This window comes from Astatotilapia calliptera, chromosome 1 (assembly GCF_900246225.1).
Source record: "Astatotilapia calliptera chromosome 1, fAstCal1.2, whole genome shotgun sequence".
In the NCBI taxonomy this organism is placed as follows: domain Eukaryota; kingdom Metazoa; phylum Chordata; class Actinopteri; order Cichliformes; family Cichlidae; genus Astatotilapia; species Astatotilapia calliptera.
The window spans coordinates 17,371,484-17,398,797 of NC_039302.1; the positions used below are offsets into that span (position 1 = coordinate 17,371,484).

The 27,314-nt window shown below is 39.2% G+C and overlaps 3 protein-coding genes across 5 annotated transcripts in view; 2 read left to right on the forward strand and 1 right to left on the reverse strand.

Moving 5' to 3' along the window:
• The first annotated feature begins 5,021 nt into the window (after positions 1 to 5,021).
• On the forward strand, positions 5,022 to 9,288 carry terb2 (telomere repeat binding bouquet formation protein 2). The gene is made up of 7 exons (XM_026166931.1): positions 5,022 to 6,290; positions 6,848 to 6,929; positions 7,043 to 7,182; positions 7,663 to 7,721; positions 8,569 to 8,633; positions 8,732 to 8,820; positions 8,959 to 9,288. Exons 1-7 carry the CDS (start codon positions 6,227 to 6,229, stop codon positions 9,069 to 9,071), a joined length of 612 nt encoding a protein of 203 aa, XP_026022716.1. The 5' UTR covers positions 5,022 to 6,226; the 3' UTR covers positions 9,072 to 9,288.
• A 1,669-nt stretch (positions 9,289 to 10,957) lies between these two features.
• On the forward strand, positions 10,958 to 14,283 carry sord (sorbitol dehydrogenase). The gene is made up of 9 exons (XM_026166918.1): positions 10,958 to 11,165; positions 11,263 to 11,296; positions 11,600 to 11,764; positions 11,990 to 12,149; positions 12,257 to 12,375; positions 12,719 to 12,784; positions 12,880 to 13,058; positions 13,538 to 13,659; positions 13,804 to 14,283. The coding sequence occupies exons 1-9, from the start codon at positions 11,112 to 11,114 to the stop codon at positions 13,967 to 13,969; spliced, it is 1,065 nt and encodes a 354-aa protein (XP_026022703.1). The 5' UTR covers positions 10,958 to 11,111; the 3' UTR covers positions 13,970 to 14,283.
• Positions 14,284 to 17,302: 3,019 nt separating this feature from the next.
• The window catches only part of apba2b (amyloid beta (A4) precursor protein-binding, family A, member 2b), a 79,204-nt gene continuing 69,192 nt past the window's right edge, over positions 17,303 to 27,314 (reverse strand). For all 3 annotated transcript variants that reach the window (XM_026166958.1, XM_026166944.1, XM_026166948.1), the window contains 6 exons: positions 26,172 to 26,357; positions 24,895 to 25,074; positions 21,222 to 21,434; positions 20,964 to 21,083; positions 20,667 to 20,807; positions 17,303 to 18,635 (listed from right to left, as the gene is read on the reverse strand). In XM_026166958.1, the coding sequence (XP_026022743.1) occupies positions 18,564 to 18,635; positions 20,667 to 20,807; positions 20,964 to 21,083; positions 21,222 to 21,434; positions 24,895 to 25,074; positions 26,172 to 26,357 (912 nt within the window). In that variant the 3' untranslated portion in view covers positions 17,303 to 18,563. The remainder of the gene's footprint in view (positions 18,636 to 20,666; positions 20,808 to 20,963; positions 21,084 to 21,221; positions 21,435 to 24,894; positions 25,075 to 26,171; positions 26,358 to 27,314) is intronic.

The following is a 27,314-nucleotide window of genomic DNA, read 5'->3' on the forward strand; positions in this document are numbered from 1 at the left end:
GATTAAGGCATAGCTGTGTGAGACTGAAGACACTCCATACTTTCAGGTTATCAGTGGAGCCTTTAGGCTACAAATCCATGTTACATGTTAGAGACACGATTGAGTGAAAGAGACACAACATCAAAGATGAAACCGAGAATAAAAACCCCATCCTGCGGTGGCCTTAATCCTTCAACACCTGCGATTTGAAGCACACTCCTTTGATGTTGTTGGTTCAGCTGGAGAGAAAGAGACTTGATAGAGGGAGAGAGAAATGTGTGGATAATAGACTGCTCATTTAACACAGAACTAAACTGAATGCAAGTTAAAGTGACAGACCGGTGTGGATAGAAAATGAAACCTTCAGTGATGTAACGCTAGGATGGTTTACTGTTCCATCGCACTGATAAACTGCTGCGCTGAGACCGCTGACTGGATATCTGGTGACGTCTGGAAGCAGTATATAAAATTCAGAGAAAGGAACTATTCATAAAGACACTCAGCTTGTCTGAGACCTCTGGACACTATTTTATACACATCCCGTCATGATCGAGACCTCTCTGTGCTGGAAAGTCCCCTCACACGAGAAACACCTCTACAGCCCCCACGTGGCAGGGAAGTCAGTGACAAGTGTACTTTTTTCCTCTTATCCTTTTTTTAAAATCTTGATTTATAGTCATTCTGCTGATTATTTAAATGCTTCTGGTCAATGTGCTTCATTGAACATTTAACTCCATTTACAACGTTGAATTCCTCTGTGATTGTAGCTTTCATATGTATCTCAGTCCCTCTAAAATAAATCCACAGCAGGGATTTAGAAAATTCAGATAAATCAGCGAATCAGGACTATAAATGAGTCTAGTGTGCAAAAAAGAAAAAAGAAAAGAAATAGAGACTACTGATGTTATATTTTTCATATACCGGTATTATGAAAGAAATCTGAGCTAAAATCCTTGAATAATTTGTCATCTGGGATTAAATGTGTTAGCTGGTCAACAATTTAAGTCAGTTATAATCTAATAGAATAGAATAGAATAGAATAGAATAGAATAACCCTTTATTTTCAGTTACAACGAACAATCGATAGGGACACACACAAAACAAGAGAAATTTTTACAAAAATAATAGAAACACACACATTAGAAAACGAGTTGCAAAGTGCTTTGGATGTAGAGGTGGAGTGTGTGGGAGGGATAGTGTTAACAGTCTGAATGGCCCAGGGGAAGAAGCTGCTTGTGAGCCTGGAGGTGTGGGAACTAAATGCCCTGACGCACCGGCCATAGGGCAGCAGGTCACACAGGTGGTGATCGGACTGTGAGGAGTCACCTGTCATGGCCCTGGTTTTCCTGAGACAGGAGGAGCTGGTGATGGGGTTGCAAATTGGACTCATTAGGGCTGATTGATGAGAAATTCTTTGATCCAGGATGAAATGGCAGGGAGGACGTGGAGGTGCTCCAGTTTGGTGGTAAGGATGTCCAAACTGGAACACTTGCAGTTTGGATTATGGTGTTGAACGCTGTGCTATAGTCCACGAAGAGCATCCCCATGCAACTCTTCCCGTTACATGGGGATGTAACAGGAAGGGAGGAGGGGGGTAAACAGTTTCTGATGTGCTGAGACACTATCAGCTACACGTGACTACAGACGTGAGGGTTATAGACCTGTAGTCCTATATTGAGGCTGTCTATTCCAGTCTATCAGTTCCTGACGACTGAAAGTGCTCAGTGCATTGCAGGAAAACGCAGTGAAAAAAAACACAAAAATATAAAAAGATGCACTTTAGATGGGAGTGCTGTGTCGATACATGTGTGTGTACGTGCTGCCATCTTAAAAAAAAAAAAAAAAAAAGCTACAATTTTCACTAGGTTTCCAATCTTCTTTCTTATGAAGTCAAAATCCTGTACACATTGTTAAAATTATTGATTAGGTAACTGCTCTCTAACAGAAATATGGAATTAGCCAGTCACATGACAAGTTCGATTTAGACACAGCAAAGATTTTCCTGTACAACCATCTCTTGGTTTTATAGAGAACAGATCCAAGAAGAGAAAACGTCCTATGAGAAGTAGTTCTCTGAGTCTTGTTGGTCTTGTTGATGTCAATGATCACATGAGAATGGGCATACTGCTTTAAGCTGATAGGAAGGTAACAGTAACTCAAACAACTACTGTAACAACAAAAGTATGCAGAAGAGCATCTCTAAATGTTTCCAACATGACAATGAGTTCACTGTACTCAAACGGCCTCCACAGTTAACAGATCTCAGTCCAACAGAGCACCTTTGGGATGTGGTGGAACGGGTGATTCACATCACGGATTTGCAGCCAGCAAATCTGCAGCAACTCTGTCACGCTATCATGTCAATATGGACCTAAATCTCCGAGGAATGTTTCCAGCACCTTGTTGAATCTATGTCATGTGAATCAGGACGGTTTTAAAGGAAAAAAGGTCCAACCCAGTGCTAGCAATGTGTACCTAACAAAGTGGCAAGCACACGCATACTGATCAGTTAATCTAGACAATAATTATCAAATGAACAAAATGAGAATGAATAGTTAAAGCCCTAACAATAACAACAACAACAACAACAACACACTAACTATGGCAATACTGCGCAAAACTCCAGGCTACCACACAAAGGAACAACATCATGAGGGTCAGAGGAGAGATGGATGAGCTCTGGGCATTCAGCTCTGCCACCACAGAACATTTTTCTGTCCAGCATGAGCGACACTGAAAGGACAAAATCAGGACATGAGGCAAAAAGGGAAGGAGAAAAACCCTGTATTTAGTTATTATTTTTTTATTAACATAACTGAGATTTTCTGAATAATTTCTGGACAACAAACAACGACATGGCCAGAGTTGAAGAAAAGAATGGCGCATGTGAAATATAACAGTGAAAACGAAGTGATAATACATCTCTAGATTTATTAGATATGCAAAACAAAAAATAAAAATAATCGTGAAAATCTAATACATTTGTAAAATGTTTTATTGTATAAAATAGGTGAGATCTTTAATTTGCATGTTGTCTGAGAGGGATTTCATATCTAAACATATTTCATTAGGTCACTAAACAAGACAACCCACGGCAAATCAATATTGGTATAACAGCCTTCTGTCACTCTACTAATCAGATAATCAGCTGGCTGCTTCAGTTCTCCATTTAGAGATTTAAGAAACAATTAGATTTAATCCACACAAATAAACCCCCCAAATTTAACAAGTAGTCAATTATACATATCATTATTGCTGCTGTTTCATTTGATGTGGGAAGAGAGATACTCTCGTGTTTCTCCTGCCTCTCTGCACATGTTAAACCTCAGTGCATGTACCCTCTTTCCAGTGCTTTGTTCGAGCAGGTTGTTGGGGGAAGGTTGGGAAGAAATACTGGGTGTGGCTTCGCTGTTCTCATGGCAACAGAGTTATCACTGCCTTTAAACTGCTTCACCAGCACCAGAGTGGTGAAACTCAGCCGCCAATAACAATATACGTGCGAAGCTGGTGATGTACATTATTTGTGCTTATTGGTACAATATTTCAGCTAAGCCGACTGGCTCAGGCTGAGCCTCTGTGCATGCGTGTCATGTCTGACATACCAGTGCAAAGCAAGAACCGAGCACACGCATGGAGAAGCAGGTGCTTGGTGGTTTTCTAAGCAATTTCTTTGCGTAGACATGTAATAGCATGGGATGAAACCCATTCAAATGTGCCACTATCAGTATTCTGGATTTATACCAGCAGCTATGTGGGAATAGTGCTGTCCAGGATGCAGGAATATCTTCCTTATAAAGCACAAGGTTACTGTCTATTCATGGACACATACAGAGTAAATAGACTCTGAGTGTGTGGCCATGTAATAGCACTGAAAACATGACCTGTAGACAACCCCAGCGAGGAGGTTAAACAACGCAAAGCAGAGAAGCTGCTGTACATACAGTCCATCTGTACTGCTGTCAATGTCTACAAGCCTTTGTGTACCTCATGTGAACACTGTGAACAAGTGAGAAAACTGACAATATAATAATATAACACCTTTACCTCCATGCTGTCTCACTGAGTATAGATAGCTTCTTTAAATGAGGTCAGGATAAATCAGACATCTGCTACAAATGTAGCTGCATTTCGAGCCAGATTTGCTTTCAGGGGGTTGCTGAATTTAGACAAAGTCAGTGGCAGCTTCTGTGTGCTTTAAAAAGCACTGATCAAAACTGCTTCATTAAGGCAGGCTTATACTTATCGTGTATTGTCAGACTAAGTAGTTAACAACCATCTAATATGGACTCTTACTGTATAAGATGTTGCAAATATTACCATCTGGTGTTAAAATACAGTACTGCAGAAATTGCTGTGCCGTACATTAATAGTCCATGTCAGAGGGCTGATAACATGCTATAGTTTTAAGTATAAACCTTTACCGATCAAGTAGTGTTCATTGAGGGTTTTGGCTACATCGACACCAGGGGATAAGCTAAAGGGAAAACCACAATATATTCAAAAGAAATATAACTGAATGGTTGACAAGGATAAAAAATAGTACTAATCAGCCTGTCCTCCTCAAAACACAGTTTATCAAATGTATTTTTCACCCTGTAATGTTAAGTGTATCATATTTGATACAAGACTTTCACATCATCAGTATCCCTCTGAAAAACCTAAATAAATTGTACAATAAATTTGAAAGCAATAAATTGAAACAAAACAAAACAAAACAAAAAAGAACAAAAATAACACAGATGTAACAAATATGATAGAAATTAAAGCTGGTGTGTGCAAATTAATATTTCATTTCTTTCTCTCTCTCTCTCTTTTAAAATGTGTTAGAAGGTTTAATAAACCTAAAAAAAATTCTGGTAACGTTTTCATGGCTCAGGCTTTAATGGGATAAGAATAGATGCTTTATCGTGTATTTTCCTTTACCATACATTAAACCTTACAATTCTGGAAAGTTAGATTGGGGAATAAAAGTGCATTACCAGCAAAGAATTTATATTTTTATTTATATATATATATATTTTTTAATGAACTACATACTAAAGTGTTGGTATTACAGTACTGTGTGTTAAAAGTGGTCGTAAAAGACTTTACAAATACTGAGTATTTTAATGCAGGATTGAGATCAGGATTGTACTTTATTAATACAAACTCAAGTAAGCTTCACGTTCAGTAACAACAACAATGTGAAGACCGGGCAGATGCACAATATCCAGTCGGTAGGATGCACTATTGCTCTTCTCATGCTTATCCCTGTGTGGCTTTACAAATATAAGTAAGAAATAATGCTAAATATAAATTGTCAATTGTAAGTTCGTTACCTGTAAAATGTAGAGCACTGAAGAACATGCAAAGCCCATAACTCATCTGTCTTTCTTCTTTACAGTGTGTAGCTCAGGGCTGTGAACATAAAGCCTGGAGGCCAGACTTGGCTGGCAAAGATTCCAATCTGGACCGTATAAAAGAGGGCATAAATTCTGGACTTTTAAGTGTTCTTTCACAGGTCCTCCTGCTGATGATGACTTCTCCCATGGCCATTCATATTACATCATAAAAATGAGTTTAATTTGGTTTGGCTTTTTCCACAATCCACTATAGAAGTTTTCTGTTGCAGTGGGTCCACAGTAAAAAACAAACAAACAGAAAACATCAGGACGTTTTGTGTGAAGGAAAAGAAACTTTCTGTTTTAGAATTAAAATCCCTGGTGCATTTCTTGTTGTGTCTCTCTTTGTTGCATTTAGGAAGCAAATTAAAAACAGCCACTTATTACCTTTTATTCATTCAGTCAGATATGGTAATAGTATAAATAACAATGACAGTTAAATCAGGTACTTACACGCAATTTGTGATTTTTCAATGATTTAACACAGCTAACTCAGCTCACTAAATTGGAAAAAAAGTTATTTTGTTTTATTTTGGTCACTTTCATTTCAAGTACTCGTGTTTGAGGTTTTCTGGCTTTGTTGTTTAATGACATATCTAAGAAAATATAACTTATAAAAGCCCTGAAAAGTTGTTTTTCTTGCCAGATTTTCACTTGGCTACCTGCAGGCCAGATATTCTACAGATTCTTTCTCTAATCTAAAACATTTCCTACCGTTTTTACAGCATTTGAATGCAGCAGAGCATTTTGAGCGCCAACTCTGGCTGTGATGGCTAACGCAGAGCAGAAGAGGGGTTCGGTTTGAAAATAAGAAGCAGATGAAAAACAAGCTACACTAATAGTAGTTAATTCGTAGTTTTCTGGCCATGTTTCGCTATAAGACTGCCTGGTTTTCTAGCAGTGTGCCACAGACCTGTCACATGTTTTGGAGTAAGTATCCTGTTTTTAGCTTTGATTTAAGCTAGCCATCCAAATAAACCTAGCAACCAAAGAAAGTTTATAGAATTATCTTAAAGATGCTGCTGCTGTCATAAGGTAAGTTTAAAGTAATTTAACAAAGTCTTGATTTAAAGGGACCTCTAGTATTGTGCACAAGTCTTGAGGTACCACTAATGTCTTTATTTTTTGCTTCAAAGAAGCCAGACTTCTGTGCATTTTTTAAAGTAGTCTAAGTAATAGTTCTCCAATCTTTTTGAAGGTCTTTCAAATCCACTCCTTCTACCTGACCGACCCAAACACTGACCTGTTTAATTATTCAAATATATATTTGAAAAAATAATAAACCTGCATTTCTTTAGTTGAAGCCCAATTTTTGCCTTACATACTGTATTGTAGTGTATGTTTGTACCTTTCAATAAATCACTGCACCATTTTGCTAGCAGAATATCAAGAATTGAGGGTTGGAGGAAGTGTTTTTCACAGTACTGTGCTCTGGCATTTATAGAAACACCTTTGTTAGCTTGTTCTGATCGCTTTTTATCTCTTAGCTTCAGAGGGGGGCTCCATTGCTCATTGGAGGACAGCGGATTACCTTTTCAGTGAAGATGCTACATGCCCTGATACTCTTAGGTTAGCATGCTGAGCTGAAAAGCTTTACAGTTATCATCCTCCGGAGCGTTTGTGTTTGTAACGCATTTTCCCACAATCCCTTTAAAGCTTAACATGTAAATACTGTTTTTCAGGATCTTTGAGAGCAAGGATTACCTCTGGAACAAACTGACAGTATTTCACAGCTTGTTTCTGTCCGCCTGTGAAAAGAGGCAGAGTGTGAAGTCTTTGAGCATTGGTCAGTATGTGCTGCCTCCAGCCTCCGTACAAGATGGTAAGGATTAATTTACGCCTATTAATTTGTTGTGATTAAACAATACTAAGTCCTTGGTAGATAAGACTGAGGCATACAGAGATAATAAGAAATAAAAAAGAAATGTTGACAGATATTGATTTAACCTACTTAAAGTTTGTTCACTGCTTTTTCTGGACATTTGATAAATAAAAATATATTATATGAGTGGATAAATTAACTAAAGAAGTGTTAAAAAAATATTATATATTACAATCCTGGTCATTTATTTGTGCGGGAGGACCACAACCCCTTTTTGAAATGAAGGAAAAACCCTGAATTATTTTCTAAACAAACCACTTCTTTAGATTTTTGCCTCTTCATTTAAAAAAAAAAATTGATAGCTTTTCCTCAGGTTCCTGAAAACATTTGCAAGAACTGTCACTTTCTGAGTGGTTCAGCTCAAAGAATGTCAACCTGCCATGACGTTGGAAACAGCTTCTCATTTATGTATCATTTCAGAGGTGAGAAAAGTGTTTGGGCAGCTGATTTGGGAGCGTAATGAGCAGTCAGCGGATGAGGTACGGACAGCAGCAAGATAAGCTGCACACAGGTTACGCCTGTAATTCTTGTTTCCACACTAATGTGTGTGAGATGCTGAAACAGTTAGCCAAACAAGTCCTCTGTTGATCGTGCACAGTTATACAGAAACATGCCACACTCCCTTTGTGACAAGCCAGTATACACTGTTTGTGGCTGAGTTGCTGTTGTTTCCATTTACTTACACTTTGTTATAATTCCACTAACAGCTGTTTGTGGAATATTTAAAGGGGACAGGAAATGCTACACACATAAAGGGTAATTTACACCATTGAGCCCTGCTCTCAAAAACTGACATAGATGCCGGTCTGGTGACTCAAACAAATTCTCCTCCACAAAGTTTTCATTTATAAAGTACTTTACAAACCTGAACATTACGGCCAACAGCTGGACAGAAGATGATGTTAAACATGCTTTTAAAACTTTAACTTTAAGCTCTTATTTCTTAAATCCACAGATGTATGTCAGTTTTTGAGAGGAGGGCTCCGCGATGTAAATGAGCTTTTATGTGTGTAGCATTTCATGTCCCCTTTTAATAGCGAGTAAATTTCACGGCTGAACTTGTTGCGGAGGTGGCATCCTATCACGGAACCACGCTGGAATTTACTGAGCTCCTGAGAACGACCTTTTCTTTCACAAATGTTTGTAGATGTCTGCTAGGCTATTTATTATAAAGAATATTCATTCATCCATCCATTTTCTTCCACTTACCCTGAATTGGATTAATTGAACTTGCATCGTGGCACATTGCTCAGGAACTTGCTGTGTTTTGTGTTACATGTGATGGGATTTAAAATAAACTTAATTAGAGTAACTCCTGTTTTACAGCACTCCCTGAAAAGCTTTAATTGCCCAACAGATGATGAGTTCAGTGAAGAAGAAATCAGCATAAGGTAGTATGTGGACTTGCAACTATAAATATTGTGATTCTGATTTTAAAAAATGTAGACTGACTACTAAACTAATAAAGCCTCCATCACTCTGTTGGCAGTTCTGGACTATCTGACGCCGACTCATCAGAAAATGAAGCACCACTTTGTGGTCATATGCAAAAATATCCAATTAAAAGCATGATTACAGGTGAAGAATTGTTAGTTACTGTTCTTTTCACAGTTTATTATTGACCTGTATCAAAGGTCTAGTGTAATAATAGATGACAGTAAAAGGCAGAAGACATTTGTGTGCTACACATTATTATTTTCTTCTTACTCCTTGCAGGGTACGTCAGCATTGACAAGCTGCAGAAATACTCGGGTGACCTGTGCGATTTCTATTGCAGGTGTTTCCGATGCTTCAGATGTAAAACACTCTGCTGTTTGCCACACTCATAAGCAAGCAAATAGTTAGAGAAAACCAGCAGTTTTTACAAGATGAGTTATTATGTTTGTTTATTATGTTTACATTGCCTTCCTGCACTGATTTATTAGTAATCAGTATGTTATAGCTACTGCTGATGTCATTTTGTGATTTTATTGTACTCTTGTTACAGTTCTGTGTGCCACTAGCTTTTAACTTTCATATCATAAACGATGGTGATTTGCCACATGACGCTGGTTGTCCTGTGACCTTGTACTTATGTTATCCCTCTGACATTGTCCCTAGTTTTTATTGTTGCCTGATGAAACCATTGCTGAAAGGAGGATCATATTAGTGGCTCCACACTTAAAATTATAAACTTTTTTTCTGTCTATTTAAATCCACAAATCAAAGTTTGAGACAGTAATTACATTTATGTGCTAATTGAATATGCTTTAACTTTGCTAACTTCCATGACAAATACAGCAACCTGGATTGACTCTAGTGAGGGTGAGAGATGGGTGTGCCACCAGCTAAAAGTCTTCTAGTTTACAGTAGGTTTACTAAATTCATAAAAAAATCTACCTGCAGAGTTTTCACTGAGCTCCCACGAGTACAAAGACTTTTGATCCATCCAGTGTGCACCTCAGACTTTTGCTCTGGGACAGCATGCAGCCCCCTGATAGCAATCAAGAAATTAATGAATAAAAAGATAAGATAAGCAGACAAGGTTTTCTCTTCAGTGTAGCCACCTAACAAGGGGCACCTTGAGAATAACAAAAATATTGCTACTATTTCTTCTGCATCTGTTTAGGCTGTTGACGTACAACATTTACGTGTATTACACCTATCTGCGTGACAGAGGCAAAGTTACAAGAATCCAAATTGCAAATTTGGAAACTGCGAGGGTGGTGCAGCGGGGCAGTGGTTAGCACTGTCACATCACAAAAAGACACTTCCTGTTTTGAACCCACTGGCCAGCTGGGGTCCCTCTTCTTTTTCAGCTGTTAACAGCATTACTCCAGCTACCTGCTTGGCTTGGGTGATGGTACTAGCCTCCAAGCCTGCTGGAAAGCACTGCAGATTCCCATCCCACAAAGAATTTGTACACTTACACAACCAACTACTGGATTTCACGTTTCATCTCCAGATTCTATTTATATTTCCTGTTTATCTTAAAAACACAATATGCAATAAAGCACTTAAACTTAATGCCTGCTCCCATATCCACAAGGGTTGCTACATTGCATGACTACATTGCAAGAAGCGTTTCTGACTCCATTACATCAGAACTTCTTTACCTCGTCACATTGTGCTGTGTTTTCCTGATAATGACATAGCCGTATATAATTTTATGCAACCTACTCTTAAGCTAAAATAGATAGACTCTTTTCTCTTTTATTTGAAAATGAATTGCTTTTACTTTTATTTATACTGCACAGTGCTCGCGTCCCACCCGTGGAGCCAGTTGTTTGTTTGTTTTTTCACATTTTCTGAGCATTACCTCCTCTTATCACCTCTTGATTTAGTGTCTGTTTAGGCGGAATTAATATACATATAATTATTCATTATCGCCCTAAAATAAGTAAATCTGATCTAAACTTTAGTTACTACCTGACCTCTGTACCGCGGGTTGGTTAACGATCCAGTCAGTTTTACCTTTTTACTCCCTCCCCTTTTCAAATGGACGCTCTTATTTGACTCAAGTAGCACCACAGCAATTTAAAAACAATTTTGCTTATTAAATCGCTCCATATCAATGATGAAGATTTAATATCAATTTGCGATTAATAAAAATATAGTTTATATCTTTACTCGAGGGGCAAAGAATAGTTTTGGTGTCACACTTGTGCAGTTTTATGTTTTTGCGTCGCAGCGTCCACCCCTACAAAGTGGACTGCTCCGCAGCGTTTTAAGCCAATCACGGGGTTTGTTTAGGAAGGAGTGCCCTGCCATTGCTTTGAGTACTTTGAAGCTGAGGGGAACTCGACACGGTCTGGCCGGTCTGTCTGTTTGCACTTTGCCGTGCTTTCTGTTGACTTCACGTCGTTGTAAGCCCAGCATTTCTCTCTGTCATGGCGCAAGACAATCTGTCCCTGGTGCTGCACGCTAAAGAAGACCTGCGGCTGGTATGAAACTGTGCTGTGACGTTACATATTCACGTTCATACACGCTGTGCGACCTCAATTGACTGCAACTTTTTTGCATTTTCGTCGTTTGTGACAGGAAAATCGCCCTATCCCGGAACCAGGACCTAATGGTATAGTACTGCACTCAAGTGCAACTTATATTATATACGTCATCAAAGAGCAAACAAACCCAAACAAGCTGTTATTGCTATGTTAAATGCTTTTTCAATGAATAGAGTTATTGGTCATTATATTTTAATTATGCCATTCATTTCTTAGCTTTTGACTTAAAACACATGGGCATTGCTTTTTTTCATTAGTATGGTGTTGAAGCAAGCAGCTTAAAATGTAGAAAATTGCATGATCTCTACTCAGACCAGTCTGGGAGTGCAGCTGTGTCCTAACTGCGTTCCTGGTTTGCCTTTTGTACTCAGAGGTTTTGCTGCAGATGCACTCTGTGGGAATCTGTGGTTCGGATGTGCACTATTGGCAGAATGGCCGGATAGGGGACTTTGTGCTCAAAAAACCCATGGTGCTGGGGCACGAGGCCTCGGGGAGAGTGGCGAAGGTTGGCTCAGAGGTCAAGCACCTTAAAGTGGGTAAGTGCAAATATAGTATGTAACTCTGAGCTGTGCACCAAAGCCAGTGTCTCCTAAAGTTTGAACTGAAGAAACTTATTCTAAATTTACCCATCACACAAATTGAATTTAGATTGAGGTTCAAGCTATGGAATCCTTCTACCTTATGCTAGTTTTCACTCCGCATGTGGTGATAGTTGCGCAGATGAGACCATCTGCTTTAATTTTTACTTTTATTTTCTCTAGGTGACAGAGTGGCTATTGAGCCTGGTGTGCCCCGTGAGATGGACGAGTTCTTCAAAACTGGACGCTATAATTTATCTCCCACTATCTTCTTCTGTGCCACACCCCCTGACGATGGAAACCTCTGTCGCTATTACACGCACAGTGCCAACTTCTGTTACAAGTACCGGTGTTTTTCCAAGATTGCCATCAATCGCGAAGCTGCCTCATCTGTCTGTTGGCTAACATGCATAAATTCTTTCCTTGTTTCCCTCTTCAAAAACTGTTCAGGTTGCCTGATAATGTCACATTTGAGGAGGGAGCGCTCATTGAGCCTTTGTCTGTGGGAATCCATGCCTGCCGAAGAGCTGGAGTGACCCTTGGTAGCACTGTGTTCGTCTGTGGTGCAGGTAAAAATTAGACAAAAGTCATCGAAACTGCTAGTAATATTCCATAAACAAGATGAGAACTAGGGTATTTGAGTAAGATGCTCATGCAAGTAGGGAATCCCTTTGGCACACGGTGGGTGTAAACTAAAACGTGAGTCCTACTGACTCCACAAAACTAGAGTGATGTGGGGATGCATGCAGGTAAATCTCAATGTTTAACTTTTTTTCCCCTCTGGAAACAAGTTCATTTAAGCACTCTGTTGTCAGTAATATGTGATGCAGTCTTGAACTTTCTTTTTAAATGTACGTTTGTGTAACACATGTTCACTTGGAGTATTTGTGCATGCTTCTCCTCTTTACACAGGACCTATCGGGTTGGTCTGTCTGCTTGCAGCCAAGGCAATGGGGGCCTCGCAGGTCGTCATATCTGGTAACGCAATTTGTCATTTTAAGCACTTATCTTAACAGAAGTATTCATTCTCATAATTCAGTTTAACTCTGGTTACCATCCTTTGCTGTGTTCAGATCTGTCTGAGGAGCGTCTGCTGATGGCCAAAGACCTGGGTGCAGACTTCCTGCTGACTGTGAGGAGAGGAGATGGAGCCCAGCAGCTGGCAAAGAGTGTGGAGGAAATGTTGGGGGCGCAGCCTCACATTACCATTGAATGCACTGGTGTTGAGAGCTGCATCCAAACTGCCATCTATGTATGTGGCCCAGTAAAGTCAAAAGTTGTAGTCACATTTCTGGAACGGTTCCATGCAAGTAATAGATGAGAGAGTAAGAATTTAAAATCTGCATTACATTATTGCATGAGATGTCGAAACTTGAAGTTCTCTTGCCTGCCATCAGTGGTGGGATCTAAAGTTCATTTCTTCACACATGAAGTATAGTTCTTTAATTTAGTTTAATATTTCAAAGTTTCATGCAGCTTTTGTACTTCAACTCAGCAGTGACATGTCCTTTTGCTTGCTATAGTTGTTGGCAAAAGTTTTTAGTTGCATAATAGCTGATGAGCTCATGAGATATGATGCAAGGTTAAACACTGCGAAATGGTAAAAACGGCACCAACTAAAACGGGACACCATCTTATCTGTATCTGTCCCAACATAAACAGGGTTCAGTCTCTGCCGACTCGTAAAATAATCACATTGTTTTGTTTTGTTTTTTTCTTCCCCTTTATCAGGCAACCCGTTCAGGAGGTGTCGTGGTGCTGGTGGGTCTTGGCTCAGAGCTGGCTACAGTTCCTCTGATCAATGCCGCTGTAAGAGAAGTAGACATCAGAGGAGTTTTCCGCTACTGCAATACGTAAGCTAACGCCCATATACATTTTTTCTACAAGCAGATGCCAACAGTTAGGTTCCATCAATTTTAAAAGCAGTAATATATGGACCATTGTCTTTGGGCTAAGTTAAAGTAATTATTGCACTTAAACAACTGTTTGTGTTGCAGCTGGCCAATGGCGATTGCCATGTTGGCGTCAGGTAAAGTGAATGTCAAGCCCCTTGTGACCCATCGTTTCCCTCTGGAGCAGGCAGTCCAAGCCTTTGAGACCACACGTCAGGGTCTTGGAATAAAGGTTATGTTGAAGTGTGACAAAAATGACCAAAACCCCTGAACGGATCAACTGACAGCGGCTCTGCATGACTAGCACAAACTGGACATTGACCTGAACAAAGATAACAGAGCTAGTTCAAAACAATCCCTCAACTTGACCACACTGTGAAAGAAGTGACTGCTGCACTGCTTGCAGGAAACACATGTAATTAGAATTATTAAATGGTACGATTAAAGGATTTCATAGTGCCTATTGATTCTAATACTAAAACATAATACTTGTATGACTGTATGTAATGTGCAAGTTTCTGGTATCTGTAAGTTAAGGATTAATTTAAATATTGTAACAATAAAAACAAATCTTGAATTATTGAACTTTGTATTTCTAAAGTGGAGTACATTTGTAGGTTCTGCATTTACAAATGTCAACACTAGGGGGCATAAGAACTTCAAAGTTGAATTGATGTAAATCGTACTGGAGCTTACAACCTGTTAATTGTGGTGTGCTGTTTTTTATAGTGGGTGTGCAGGAAATCAATGTACTCAGCTGTGCAGAAAACTGGAACTGATCAAAGAAACCTGCCAAATGGAGTTCACTCTTGAAATACTATGCTACAAAGTGTTTATCAAAATCTGGAGCAGCCGCACAGTTCTTTCTCCTCTGGAGCTGCTCTTTTCTTCATGCAGTGGGTTGTTTGGAGACTAGTGCCACCAGAATGAGTCATGCACAGTATGGACAAACTAGCTGAGTTTTATAGCACACTGTTCCCCTGAAGCAATAATACTGACTTCATATACTTATAAACTCCTGTCCCCCATTAAGGTGATGAGTACTCGGAACACTTATAATTACACAAAGCTGCCTTGTGCAAAAACATGCATGTGATTAAATAATAGGAAACAATGTTCAGTAAAGTATTTGTTGAGAAGCAAGTAAGCATCCTACATCATGCCATACAATATTCCTCTTTTGCATGGCTGTAAATGAGCAGGTTATAACAGATAATTGGTCACCTCTATCATGGCTCTGATATTTGATGGTAAACCTTTTTTTTTTGTTTTTTTTGTTTAATGCTTGGTCTCAATCTGAGACTAATTCTATGTGCACGAGAGACCATTGAAAGAAATGCCTTTGCAAAGCTGCTTTTTAATGTATTTTCTACACTGACAGTTTTAGGCAATCAAAAGAAGAAAACACTGCAGCCTTGCTTTCGAATGAATACCTATTATGAAACTGTCACATAGCAAGTGCCTTTCATCACACACAGGCTGAATTATAATCCTGTGCACCTTGAAAAACACAAGTAAAACTGATAATTAAGGCTCCCTCTTTTCTGTTTGGATAATGCTTGGGTATCCTGTATCCCTGCTGAATGGCCTCCTCTGTAGTTTTTGATGAGTCAAAACAGCTGCATTGAAATTTCACACTGCATAATATATAACCGCAAGAAATGTTTTACTGTTCACTGCTCAATTGAGAGATGCTAATCAAATCAGAATCAGTCTTACCTGAAGTGTCTATAGTAATTTAATTATTTAGTCGTAGTAATCATCTCATGTGATGGCTGTGGTAGAACGGGTCATCTACTGTTCAGTAGGTCGGTAGAGCATTCCCCGGGTTCTACAGACCATGTACCCAAGTATCTTTTGGCAAGATGCTGAACCTTGAGTTGCCCCTGAGTGTCATCTTTGTGTGTCTGTGTGTGTGTGAAATGTGCTGTATCAGTAACAATTCTTTTACCAGAGATATTAAGTTGTTTTTACTTCTGACTAAAGCAGCCAATCAAAATTTCAACTTGCATCATAAACACTTCAATTTAGCCTGATTTATTTTATTTTAATGATCCAGGAAGCTTCTCCAGTTCTAAAACTAAATGATTGAAAGTCCCAGATAAAACTCCACCACTGATTTTAGAACTGAAGAAGCCTCTTGGATGAGAGGTGAAACGTCTTCAAGTCCAGTTGCTTTCTTTCCAAGCCACATTGGAGGGTTTTTGAGCATGAACCACCTTATTAAGGTTATACCACAGCATCTCAATCAGATGAGGTCAGGACTTTGACCAGGCCACTCCAAAGTCTTCGTTTTGTTTTTCTTAAGTCATTCAGAGGTAGACTTACTGGTGTATTTGTGATCATTGTCCTGCTGCACAACCCAAGCGCACTTCAGCTTGAGGTCATGAACAGACGGCCAGATATTCTCCTTCAGGCTGTTTTGGCAGACAGCAGAATTCATGCTTCCATTTACTACACAAGTCTTCCAGGTTCTGAGACAGCAAAACAGCCCCAGACCATCAAACTATCATATTTTACTGTTGGTATGATATGCTTTTTCTGAAAGGCTGTGTTACTTTTATACCACATGTAATCGGACACACACCATCCCAAAAGTTCAACTTTGGTCTTGTCAGTCCACAGAATATTTTCTCAGAAGTCTTGGGGATAATAAAAATGTTTCCTGGCAAAAATGTTCCTTTTGCTCAGCAGTGGTTTTAGTCTTGAGTCTGCCATGCAGGCCATTTTTGCCCAGTCTCTTACTTATGGTGGAGTCCTGAACATTGACTTTAACTGAAGCAAGTGAGGCCTGCAGTTCTTTGGATGTTGTTCTGGGGTCTTTTGTGACCTCTTGGAAGAATCGGGTAATTTTGGTCAGCTGGCCACTCCTGGGAAGGTCCACCAGTGTTCCATGTTTTCGCCACTTGTGGATAATGGCTCTCACTGTGGTTTGCTGGAGTCCCACAGCTTTAGAAATGATTTTATAACCTTTTCCAGACTTGAGAGATCTCAGTGACTTTGTTTCTCATTTGTTCCTGAATTTCCTTGGATACTCCATTATGTCTGGCAGATCCTATTAATTCTTGATTGAGAACAGGTGTGGCAGTAATCAGGCTTGGGTGTGACTAGAGAAGTTGAACTCAGCGTTCCAAAGATGTGATATACCACAGTTAATTTATGTTATAATGGAGCGGGTGGGGCAACCACTTTTTACATACAGGGCCATGTAGGTTTGGATTGTTTTCCCCTCCTTAATAATAAACACCTATACTTAGAAACTGCATTTTCTATTTTCTTGTGTTATCTTTGTCCAATGTTTAAATTTGTTTGATGATCTGAAACATTGAAGTAGGAAAAAAAATAGGTAATCATAAAGGGGGCAAATACTTTTTCACCCCCCCCGTATCCCAGTCCAGCAGAGCACCTTTGGGATGTGGTGCATTGGGAGATTCACAAATCTGCAGCAGCAACTGTGATACTATCAAGTCAACATAGACCAAAATCTCTAAGGATTGTTTGCAGTTCCTCGTTGAACCTTCATGAAGAATCATGAAGATTTCAGGCAGTTAAGTCTTTGTGGAGTAATTTAAAGCATTTGCAGTTTAAAAAAATAAATCACAGCCAGGTTTAGCTCATATTTTATTATCCAGTCACAATGACATGATTCTACTTTACGAGGCATGCACACAGATAATGTTCTTACGGTTAAAATTTACTACAATGCATTGGAAAGCCATTACTCCCCAGTAAGGCTTTTTGTCGTCTGTCACAGTGTGTGATTCACAGTTCTCTCTTTCCCTCTCAAGAATGAAGGGCAACATATAGCTGGGAGGACGTTTGCGGTGACTTAAACCTGTGAGGTTTTTTTTTTTTTTGTTATTTTATTTTTTAACATGAGCACAATACTAGACAAGTTTTTTATTTATGTACAGACATTCTAATACTGCGTATGGCAATGAGACAGCTCACACAACAAAGTTACATTCACAGTCCACTCAAAGTATGCATGAGTTTCAGTCAGAACACTAGAGATGAACACACAGAAGAGAAGCACACAAAAGAAACTTTTCATACCTGTGACTTGATATCCAAAGCATAACTGATGCATGTTAATATTATTTAAATGTGAGTGTTTGATTTAGAAAAGACTTGCCATTCAGAAGTTGAACTCGTGTATTGCCTTAAAATGTCGTAAAGTAAAAGGATATGGCGTTTCTCCCGTACACCCCTGCTCCAAGAATTGGCTTGAGTCACGTGTACGTTATTTTATTCACTTAGCACATCTAAACCCAACATTTCAGACACGTAACTCGTTCCCCTTTTGATGATATCCGGCATTAAGTTGTGTCTTTGCCATCATCATGGCCTCAGTTCGATGGCAAGATTCAGTAAATATTTACAATACAGCGCTGCCCCCCCGTCCGCACTCACAATATTAGCAAAATATGTATTTACATGGGAATAAATTAACAGAAATGAAAATGGAAATATACAAGAAAGTAGAGTAGAAGTATCATATTGCATTACATGAATATAAAAAAATAAACTGTGACGTATTCGTTCGGTAAGTCCACACAGACAGGACAAATAAATAGCAAACAGTATCCACGCACATCCACACACAAACACATACACTCTGTCTCTTCAGCTGGTCGAGTGGATTAGGCATCCAGTATCAATATAATGGCTGTTGCATGTTAAGCACAGACTAGAGAGATGATGAGGAGTTGGAGTCATCAGCCCAAAGACGAAGAAAAGAAAAAGAAGAGAGAATTGAAAGGACAGGGAGGAGTAATCCTCCACCCCGTAACCAGTCAGGTTTGTTTGTATGATAACCCACCGCAGCTGACTGCCTGTCCCGTGGGGCGGTTCTTGGCTGTTCTTTATATGTACATGGGGGTCTCCTGTCCCGTTAGAAGCCTGAACATGGCTGCCGGCATGGTCTTCATGTGAATCTGACGGAGAGAGAAAACACCAGGGGTTCTGTGAAATAGACCATCAGCTGAAAACTGAAGAATAAGACGGTTTTTTTCTTCTTGTAAATACAACATAAAATTCAAATGAAATCGATGGACAAAAATGTCACCAGGCAATAAGGACACAGTTTAAAAAGATATAGACAATTTAAAGGGTTCTCAACTGTATAAAAGTAATGATATGAGCAGAATATTTTACTGTACTGTACTAACACAATTTATGGTCTCCCACATCGAAGTGCCTGAACACTAAGTAGTGAATAAGTGAACCGACACTTCCATCTACCGTGTATTTGAGTTGGGTATTTTTTTTAAGCAGTGTGACTTATTTGGCTCTGACAGTGATCTAGTTCTGCTCTTACACTTCACTCATCCAAGGTTACTCCGTGTTTACGATTTTTCCTACCAATGTAAGAATTACACCAACCGCACTGTTTGCTTACACTGCAGGCTGTCTGTTAAAAGTATGTCATCTGTCAAAATTAACCCTGTAAAGCCTGAACCATGAAATAATTGTCAGCAAATTGTAAAGTTTTGAAACTGGACAGTTTATTGAACCTTCTGACAAATTCTGAAAGATAAATTAAATATAAATTAGCATATATGCATTTTCATTTGTATCATTTTTGCTATATACGGCATTTTTGTGCAATTTATCGCTCACAGTTTGTTTATTCTGGTCAGAAAAACCACAGTGATGATGTAGAGGTCTAAAGGGTTAAAGACACATGGAAAAGTTCTTTTCTTCACAGCAGATGTGCCAAACATAAAGCCCAGGTGCCAGAGTCAGCCTGGCAACAATTCCAATCTGACCCAGTGGATGGTGCTGGGAATGTGCATGACTTTTACCCATATTTTAAGAACCGATGGCTTCACCAACCAATTAGGCAACAGATAAATAATTAAATGACAGAAAAGTTTGTAGTTTTTCACTACAAGTACATAGTAAAAAAAGCAAATTTCTGGACAGTCAATGAGCCACCAGAACCTTTTCTCTAATTCAACAATTTCTTTTTCTTATAATTTAAACTCAAAGAGTCATGCTGACAGATTTCTTTCATTCTACAGCAGGATTTCTATATCATGCAGAAAAACCGAGACCTAATGTTAAATTCACACTTGATTTTGTTATATTAAGATATCTCAAGGATTAAATGTGTAATTAAACTACTTTTCACTGACAGAAAGGAGAATTTCACTAGTGTGACCCAGTTAAGATCAAGCATGTGGCCCATTATGTAATTTGAGTTGACATGCCTGCTTTAGAGCAGTAATTGTTGCGATTATGTACCAACAGTCATTGCTGTGCATTATTTTTACAGATGATTCAATTTAGTAACCATGACAGCATAGATGGATGCAGGATGGTGAAACCAGTGTATAAAGGAGCGTTCACACAGGAAGACATTCATCACACATCACTTTGTAGCTGATAGTCGGTGGCTAGCAACCATTCCAGGCTCTGGTTGCCTCTGTAACCCGACTGTCATATGTCAATCAGCATACATTTGTTCTTATTGTTAACTGCTTCAATACTTGGTCTCAAAGAGGGGAAGCATTTAATTCAGGATTCACCTACTTTGCACCATCAGCAGTTATTTCCTTTGATGGCCAATAACAGGTGACTCATCCCTATGAGAAAACAACCTTTTAAACATTTTAAACTGTACTGAATTTAATCCTGATGAGTTTATAGTCTTAACAACTTTATTTCATGTGATTTTTATGTGGTAAATTATGCTCCCATCTATAATAAACTAGATACAGCAGTACCCTGTAAGTGACTGTCAGTCTGATCCACTCCCAGCTCGTGATGTCTGGTTTCAGACAACGAGTGTGTGAAGCCACAATAACGAAATCCATCATTTATATTCAGCCAAAAGTAAAAAAACGGTGGTTGTACTGAAACCATCACAGTATTTGCACTGGATTTGCAAATGTTTGTGTCTGAAAATTATGTCTTTCTTTGTAGATGTTCTTTTGTGAAATGTTTGTGTGCATCAGTTTCACCTCGCCAACAGAGTTCGAGAGAGCCTGGACAATCTTCTCGTGTGCTGTGGCCACCACACTCTGACCATTGATCTCTATGATCCTGTGACCTACCCGGACCCCACCTCGCTCAGCAATGCCTCCTCGCATCAGACTGCATATCTGGAGGAAAGACAAACAACAACAACAAAGAAGAAAATTAGCTCATTATAAAGGTATTTCATTCTACCCCCTGATCATTTAACTAATTAACTAATAATAACTAATAACTAATAGTATCAGAGCCACCCACTTACAGCTCTATGAAATTATACATACAATGCCATTCTGAACACTGAAGCCCAGCTGATACTTTAGATCTGGTCTCTTAATGAGGACTGTAGTAACAGGAGGGCAGCTGACAATGTTCATTTTCACCTGGACCTGGTTCTTTAAGCCCTTTGACACAGAGAAGAACACACAAACATAAGAGGTTTTTTCACAGAAATTATGTAGTTGAATTTTGAAAATAACAAGTTAGGGTGTATTTCATGACTTCAGCTGCCTCTTCCATCCACTTCTTCAGTGTCTCGGTACCTTAATGATTCCCTGACAGGTGGCGAGCGGCAGCCCCACTAGGCTGGTGTTGTTGATGGACATGATTTGGTCTCCGATGCTGAGCTTGCCAGAGCGAGCTGCTGGGCCGCCGTTCATCATGTTGGCTAAAATAACTGTGGGCAGGATGGAGCCCCAGCCAGACTCCACAATCACCACACCCAGGATCTCCCCTTTACTCTTCTCCAGCTGCAGCTGTGGAGACAGAAGTAAGCAGGGGATGGAGTCTGTTTGTCATTTAAAAAAACCCAAAACCTTAATGATGAACAGAAACTGTCCAACTGTATTTGAAAACACATGACCCACAATGGTGGGGTTTTTAATATCCTTCATATAGATTAATGTATACTTTATTTTATACTTACAACAGTGAGACTGTACAGTCTCTTAACATGGATTACAGATTACTGCTTATACAGAAATAGATTCAAATCTCTGGTCAGATTAGACCGCTACAGCTAATGTTGAAAATCAGTGAGGACTACTGGTCCAAGGTTTCTTACCTTAATGTCTGGATTAGTTCACATTAGGGCTGCCACGATTAGTCGACTACCAAAATCGTCGACGACAAATTTAATAGTCGACGCGTCGTTTAAAGCCTTGTAAGATCCTGAAAGACGTAAGTAGTAGGATTTAAGAGTGTAATAACGGACTGAAACAGAAGATGGCAGCACTGCATGTACAAGGATGCCAGCTGCCGTTAAACCCCGAAGAAGAAGGAGCTGTGTCCGGTATCGTAGCTGCGGCCACATTTGAAGGCCGGTTACGTTGCAGCGACGCGACGAAGGCTTTCCAAATTCGAAGACTTCTGCAAATGCAGCCGACAAATGCGTCCTACTTTTCCCCAGATTTGAAGGATAGGTCGGGTGTATGGCCCAACCTATCCCAGAATTCATAGCACAGCTCAGCCCAATTCAGTTTCTAACAATGGCAGCAGCTACTTAGTTCTAATATTACTTTTATTTCTCTTTCTAGGTTACAAAATAAACTTTTAACATATTTTCAGGCGAGAATGTAGCTGTGTACACTTCAAATATGTGTTCGGTTTATCAAGACACCACATATTTGTAAAAGTGCGGCGACGTTTTCGGAGACGTCTGTTACCCACCAGCTCGATAGCTAGCTGGGGTTCAAGGCTCACTAGAGCCCGTGAGAACACCGGACTCCCGGCAAATTGTTTTCAAACCCAGCGCCGTCTTTCACTACTCAGGTTAAACATGATATTAAGTCACTTAGATAACTTAAAAATGTTATTGTTTGGCTTTTTTCAGTGTTTTATTTGTTCCTGAGTAAATCGGTTTGGCTGAGATTAAAGTTTTACACAGCTGAATTAATGTCAAACAGAAAACTGATTAAACAGAAGTGTGAAATGGTAGAATTTACTCCAATGTCCTGTTATAGTTTAGATAGCAAGGAACAGACGGCTGAGTTTATCAAACTCCACTGAGACAATCTCCAAAATTCATTAAAATTTAATAAACTATCATCTTGTCTTTATTTTTAGTTAGCACATACCTTAAACACTTCAAGCTGTAAGCTAATGATAGTTATATAAGAGCAGATGCTGCTGGTGCAATAAGCTGTATGTCTTATGTCCAATGGATGATGATCTGATTAGTCGACTAATCGCAAAAATAATCGGTGACTAGTCGACTATCAAAATAATCGTTTGTGGCAGCCCTAGTTCACATGACATTTTACTTTTCTATCTGCATATTTTATCTGCATGTTTTGTTTTGCATGAGATACTCATTAAAGCACATTTGCTAACAGTGGAGATTAATAACAGCATTTGACACGATGGATGCATGTGATGACCTCTCTACTACTTTGTGTCTCCCTTGTTTCCTTCATCTTTCTGTTTTTTTAAATTTTTTTTATAGGAGGTAAGTGTCTGGCCCCGCTTAGAACTTGTTTTTTAAAAGGGTTTAGTGCTAAACATGTCTCTTGCTTCTCTCCAGCAGGCAGGGGTCATGGCTGGTTTGGGTTTTGTTTGCCTGTCATTTAACCTCCTAAGACCCGAACTCTTCCATGGCATGCATTTTTAATTTCTGTTTGCTATTTGGGATGATTGGGACCTGATGAATGTAAAAACAAAGAATTATGTGATTTTTTTTTTTTACCTGATTTTTGTTTCTGAGAAAAATGAGATCCACATATGAGGACATTCGCTTTAAATTCCGATAGAACAGCGGCAGTGTAATGTCCTCGTAAGTGGATATCAGGCCCTTGTAGAATAAAATTTAGTATTTTGGTCTAGACAACCCACATATGTGGACACCAGGTCCTAGGAGGTTAAGTTTCTTTCTTTCTTTCTTTCTTTCTTTCTTTCTTTCTTTCTTTCTTTCTTTCTTTCTTTCTTTCTTTCTTTCTTTCTTTCTTTCGTTCTTTCTTTCTTTCTTTCTTGCCTCTACACACACTCACCACATTGCAGACACTTTGTAGCCTAATTTAATTAAGGACATTGTGTTTTCTCCATTACTGTGTGGTCTTCCTATTTCCTCTGAGCCTTAATAACAATACTAAAAAATGCCAAAAGAAGTCCTATCATTGCATTTGGAGTACATAATGGATTACATGCCTCCAGTAACACAATCTCCCTGATCTTTTTCTGTCTTTTTTTAATGCATCTGAGCCAACTGCTGAGAATTTCTTTAAATCTGGCAGATTTGCTCACTTGGACTCAACAGCGAACTGAACAGTGCTAAATGTTGAACTCAATAAATCTTACACTAATTCTTCCAAAACAAACTTATAGTAGGATAACATCATAAAGTGGTACATTTTAGATCCAAAGGGTCAAAGGCCAAGCCTGGACAGACATGGATATAAACGTGACTGGCCAGTGTATTCTTGAACTTTTTGATGTATTGACAAAGAACAGAATTGTCTTTAGCAAACAAGTCAGCACTGTTTGTACTGGTTGTCTCAAATAGCAATGTATGAAAAACACCTGCTTTGCAAGTACAAAAAAAAAGACTGAAAAGGTTTGGCTTGTTGGAAAGGTTGCTAGGAGGAACAACATTTTACAACCAAATTTACTTTGGTTGTAAAATGTATTTAAACAACAAAGAACTACCAATAATTTATCTGTATTGATTTATCGCATCCATGTTTGACTTTACAGACCTTTTCAGATTCAGCTTTTGCTCATCCTCCAGTACTGTCATAATGCCGGATACGTTTTCCTGTTTCAGACCAGCTGATACTACTCATCTACACACCAAGCCTCAAGACATGACTTTATTCTTCGAACAGTTAGTAAGGTGGGAAAACTTTACTACTTCAAGAAAGCCCAGGTTCCTCATTACTGTAAATTACTCATGTGCCCCTAATACAGCAGCTGTGTGATGGTGCCCCTGCAGCCTCTGTGCTCATAAACCAGTAAACGTTTCACAGTTTGTAATTCACCAAAAGCCTCCAGCAATGTTTTCAGGGCACGGCATTAACTAAAGCAAAAATGCAACAGTGAAAATAAGCTAGATCTGACACTGTTGGAGTAGATTTTACTGTACCATCTGCCTCTTAATCTAATTAGCTAACAGCAACTATAGTAGTACATTTCTCTAATAGCCCTGCAGCGCCAGTGTGATTCGTCCCACATGCAAAGTCTTTCACTGTTTATTCCCAGTTCTTCCTTCTGAGGTATACCCACCTCTTTGCAGTTTTCAGAGTTGGAGAAGTGGATGAGGTCATCATTGTACATTTCCTGGGTGTTGATGATGTCACTGTACTCCTTCTGACTCAGGTCCTCGGGGTTAATGCCATTGGCTCTCAGAAACTCCTGGTAAGCTACGCTGAAAGCCTGGCCGATGGACTGAGCAATAAGCTGGGCCTGCAGACAGAAATGTCAGGCTGTAAACAAAAGCAAACCCAGCAGCATATAAATAACAACACAGGGAGCTAAGGGCATCAACCAGTAGTGGAATAAATATAAAGGTGTTTAAGTTTCTACTGAGTTTCTCTGTCATAAGCTATATTTCGCCACTAAGAAAAAAGACACACTTTCCTGTTTCCTGCTCTCTCATTCAGGTGAAATCGAGGTTAATGAAGCCAACAGACAGCAATAATAAACCTTGTATACATTTGAATGATATAACCATACTTCCTCTGTTTAATTGAAATCTATACTTGCATATAAATCCCTCTTTGCAGACAGTAATGGCTCCAAGTCCCACCATGAACTAGTTATGTACAACAATAAAAAATAAAAAAGAAGAAGAAGAAGAAGAAGAAAAGACAGGAATCACCACATACAGCCAGTGGAACCACAATAACACAAACTGTTTATAAGCTGATGGATGAGCGGCTGAATGGTTCCATTATAACTCTGGGCGGCCTTTAAAGCCTGGCAGCAAAATTAGATGAGGAGGCTGCAGATTGGAGCCCAGCCTTTATACTGACTGGCACAGAAAGTGAGTCGCTGGCTCCTCTGCGCAACATTGTTCATGTTGCCAGCTCCTGCTGAATCTGCTTCAACGAGGAAAGCAAATCAAAATCAAAAGTGCCCAGCCAATTTACATCATTTCACATCACTGGGCTGCCCTAAGTGATTACTGCAGGGTGCTCCAAAAAACGTTTCTAGAACTTCTTTATATTAGCGACAGCATTTGAGATAATTTAACAACACTCAATTCAGGGGAAAAAACGCAAGAAAACTGTGCGTCGGAGTCAAACTGTGGAAGTTAAAAAGCAGCGAGAAGTGGGAAGCTGAAATATTTTCTGACACTCACATAGCACTTGAAAGGCAATCGCAAGTGTCATCTTCACTATCTTTAGATGTTAAAGGATCTGCCAAATGAGAACTCTTACATAATGACAAAAAAAATAACATCTGTCATCTGTGTACCCACTCTCTGGAGACGATTCTCCCATAAACACATAGAGGCACAGTGGGTTTGTCATTCGGAAAACTCTTTAAGAGCTGCTTACATCCTCAGACTCAAAGACGTGGCATATCATTTTGTACTGCTTCTTTGCCTCGGGCGCTCCGGGTGTAGTTTCAATGCAGTCCTGTGAGGCTGTGCGTGGCATCCGGCGTCTTGCCATCAGGACAACAATGTTCCCAATGTCGGCAATGTAGGATATAGTGCGGAGTGCGTTGTCCATCATCGTTTCCTGTTGGGATGTCAACCAAAATCACATGTTTTAATTATGCTCTGCATTCTGTTGTTCTGTTTCTGAGTTTATAAGCTAACATAGGCAAGGCTGTAATGATACATGTATAACAGCAATTTTTTGGTTTCTTTTTTGTCACTTTCTTGCTGCTGTTGGTTTAACACTACCTGCTCAGCATGAATGCCACTTTTGTTGTTGTACTGAGAGTTATCTACCTATCTATCTATCCTTTGCTATGGTTGTTATGACTGCATGCAGTAGCAGTATGAAAGCAGAAATGATTCTGAATTTGTGGACTTTTCCTTTTTAATATTAATATCTAAAAAGACTGTTTGAAAAAGGAGGAACGTTGCCTCTGGGTCTGAAAAGTGAACTTGCATTTTTTCCAAAGGTCAGCAGGGGGCTTCTCTAGTTGCAGAAAGTTAGGTGTCTCTGGTTTGTTTCGCCTTTTGCTAATGACATTGCTGCCTTTAACTAACATTGGACAGATTATAAGTGATCCACCAAATGTCTAAGTCACGGTTTGATCATGTGTGTCAAAGCGTAGCTTTATTTATAAGGTATATTTTTCCTTATGAGCTGAATTTAGGCTGCAGATATATTTTTTTAATGCTTTTATACTCCTCAGACTTAAAAATAAGGGCCTTTTCTGAAAACTTGGGACATGCTGGGATGTATACTACTTATATGCCCGTGAAATTGTTGACATCAACTACGCAACAATTAATTTTTTTATCTTACAGAGCAGTTTGTCAGCACAGCAAAAAAAAAAGAAGTTTGTGCTGAAACGAGAAAGCAGAGAAGAGGGCACAGTGAGTATACTGCTAGGACTTTGGATTTACGTGGTATTGTCAAAGACTTGCTGAGCGTAAAGCATTGTTACCACTATTATTGTTCCATGCTTATATACATTACAATTGTCTTCATAATACTTTAGCAAAGTCAAACCTATTTCGG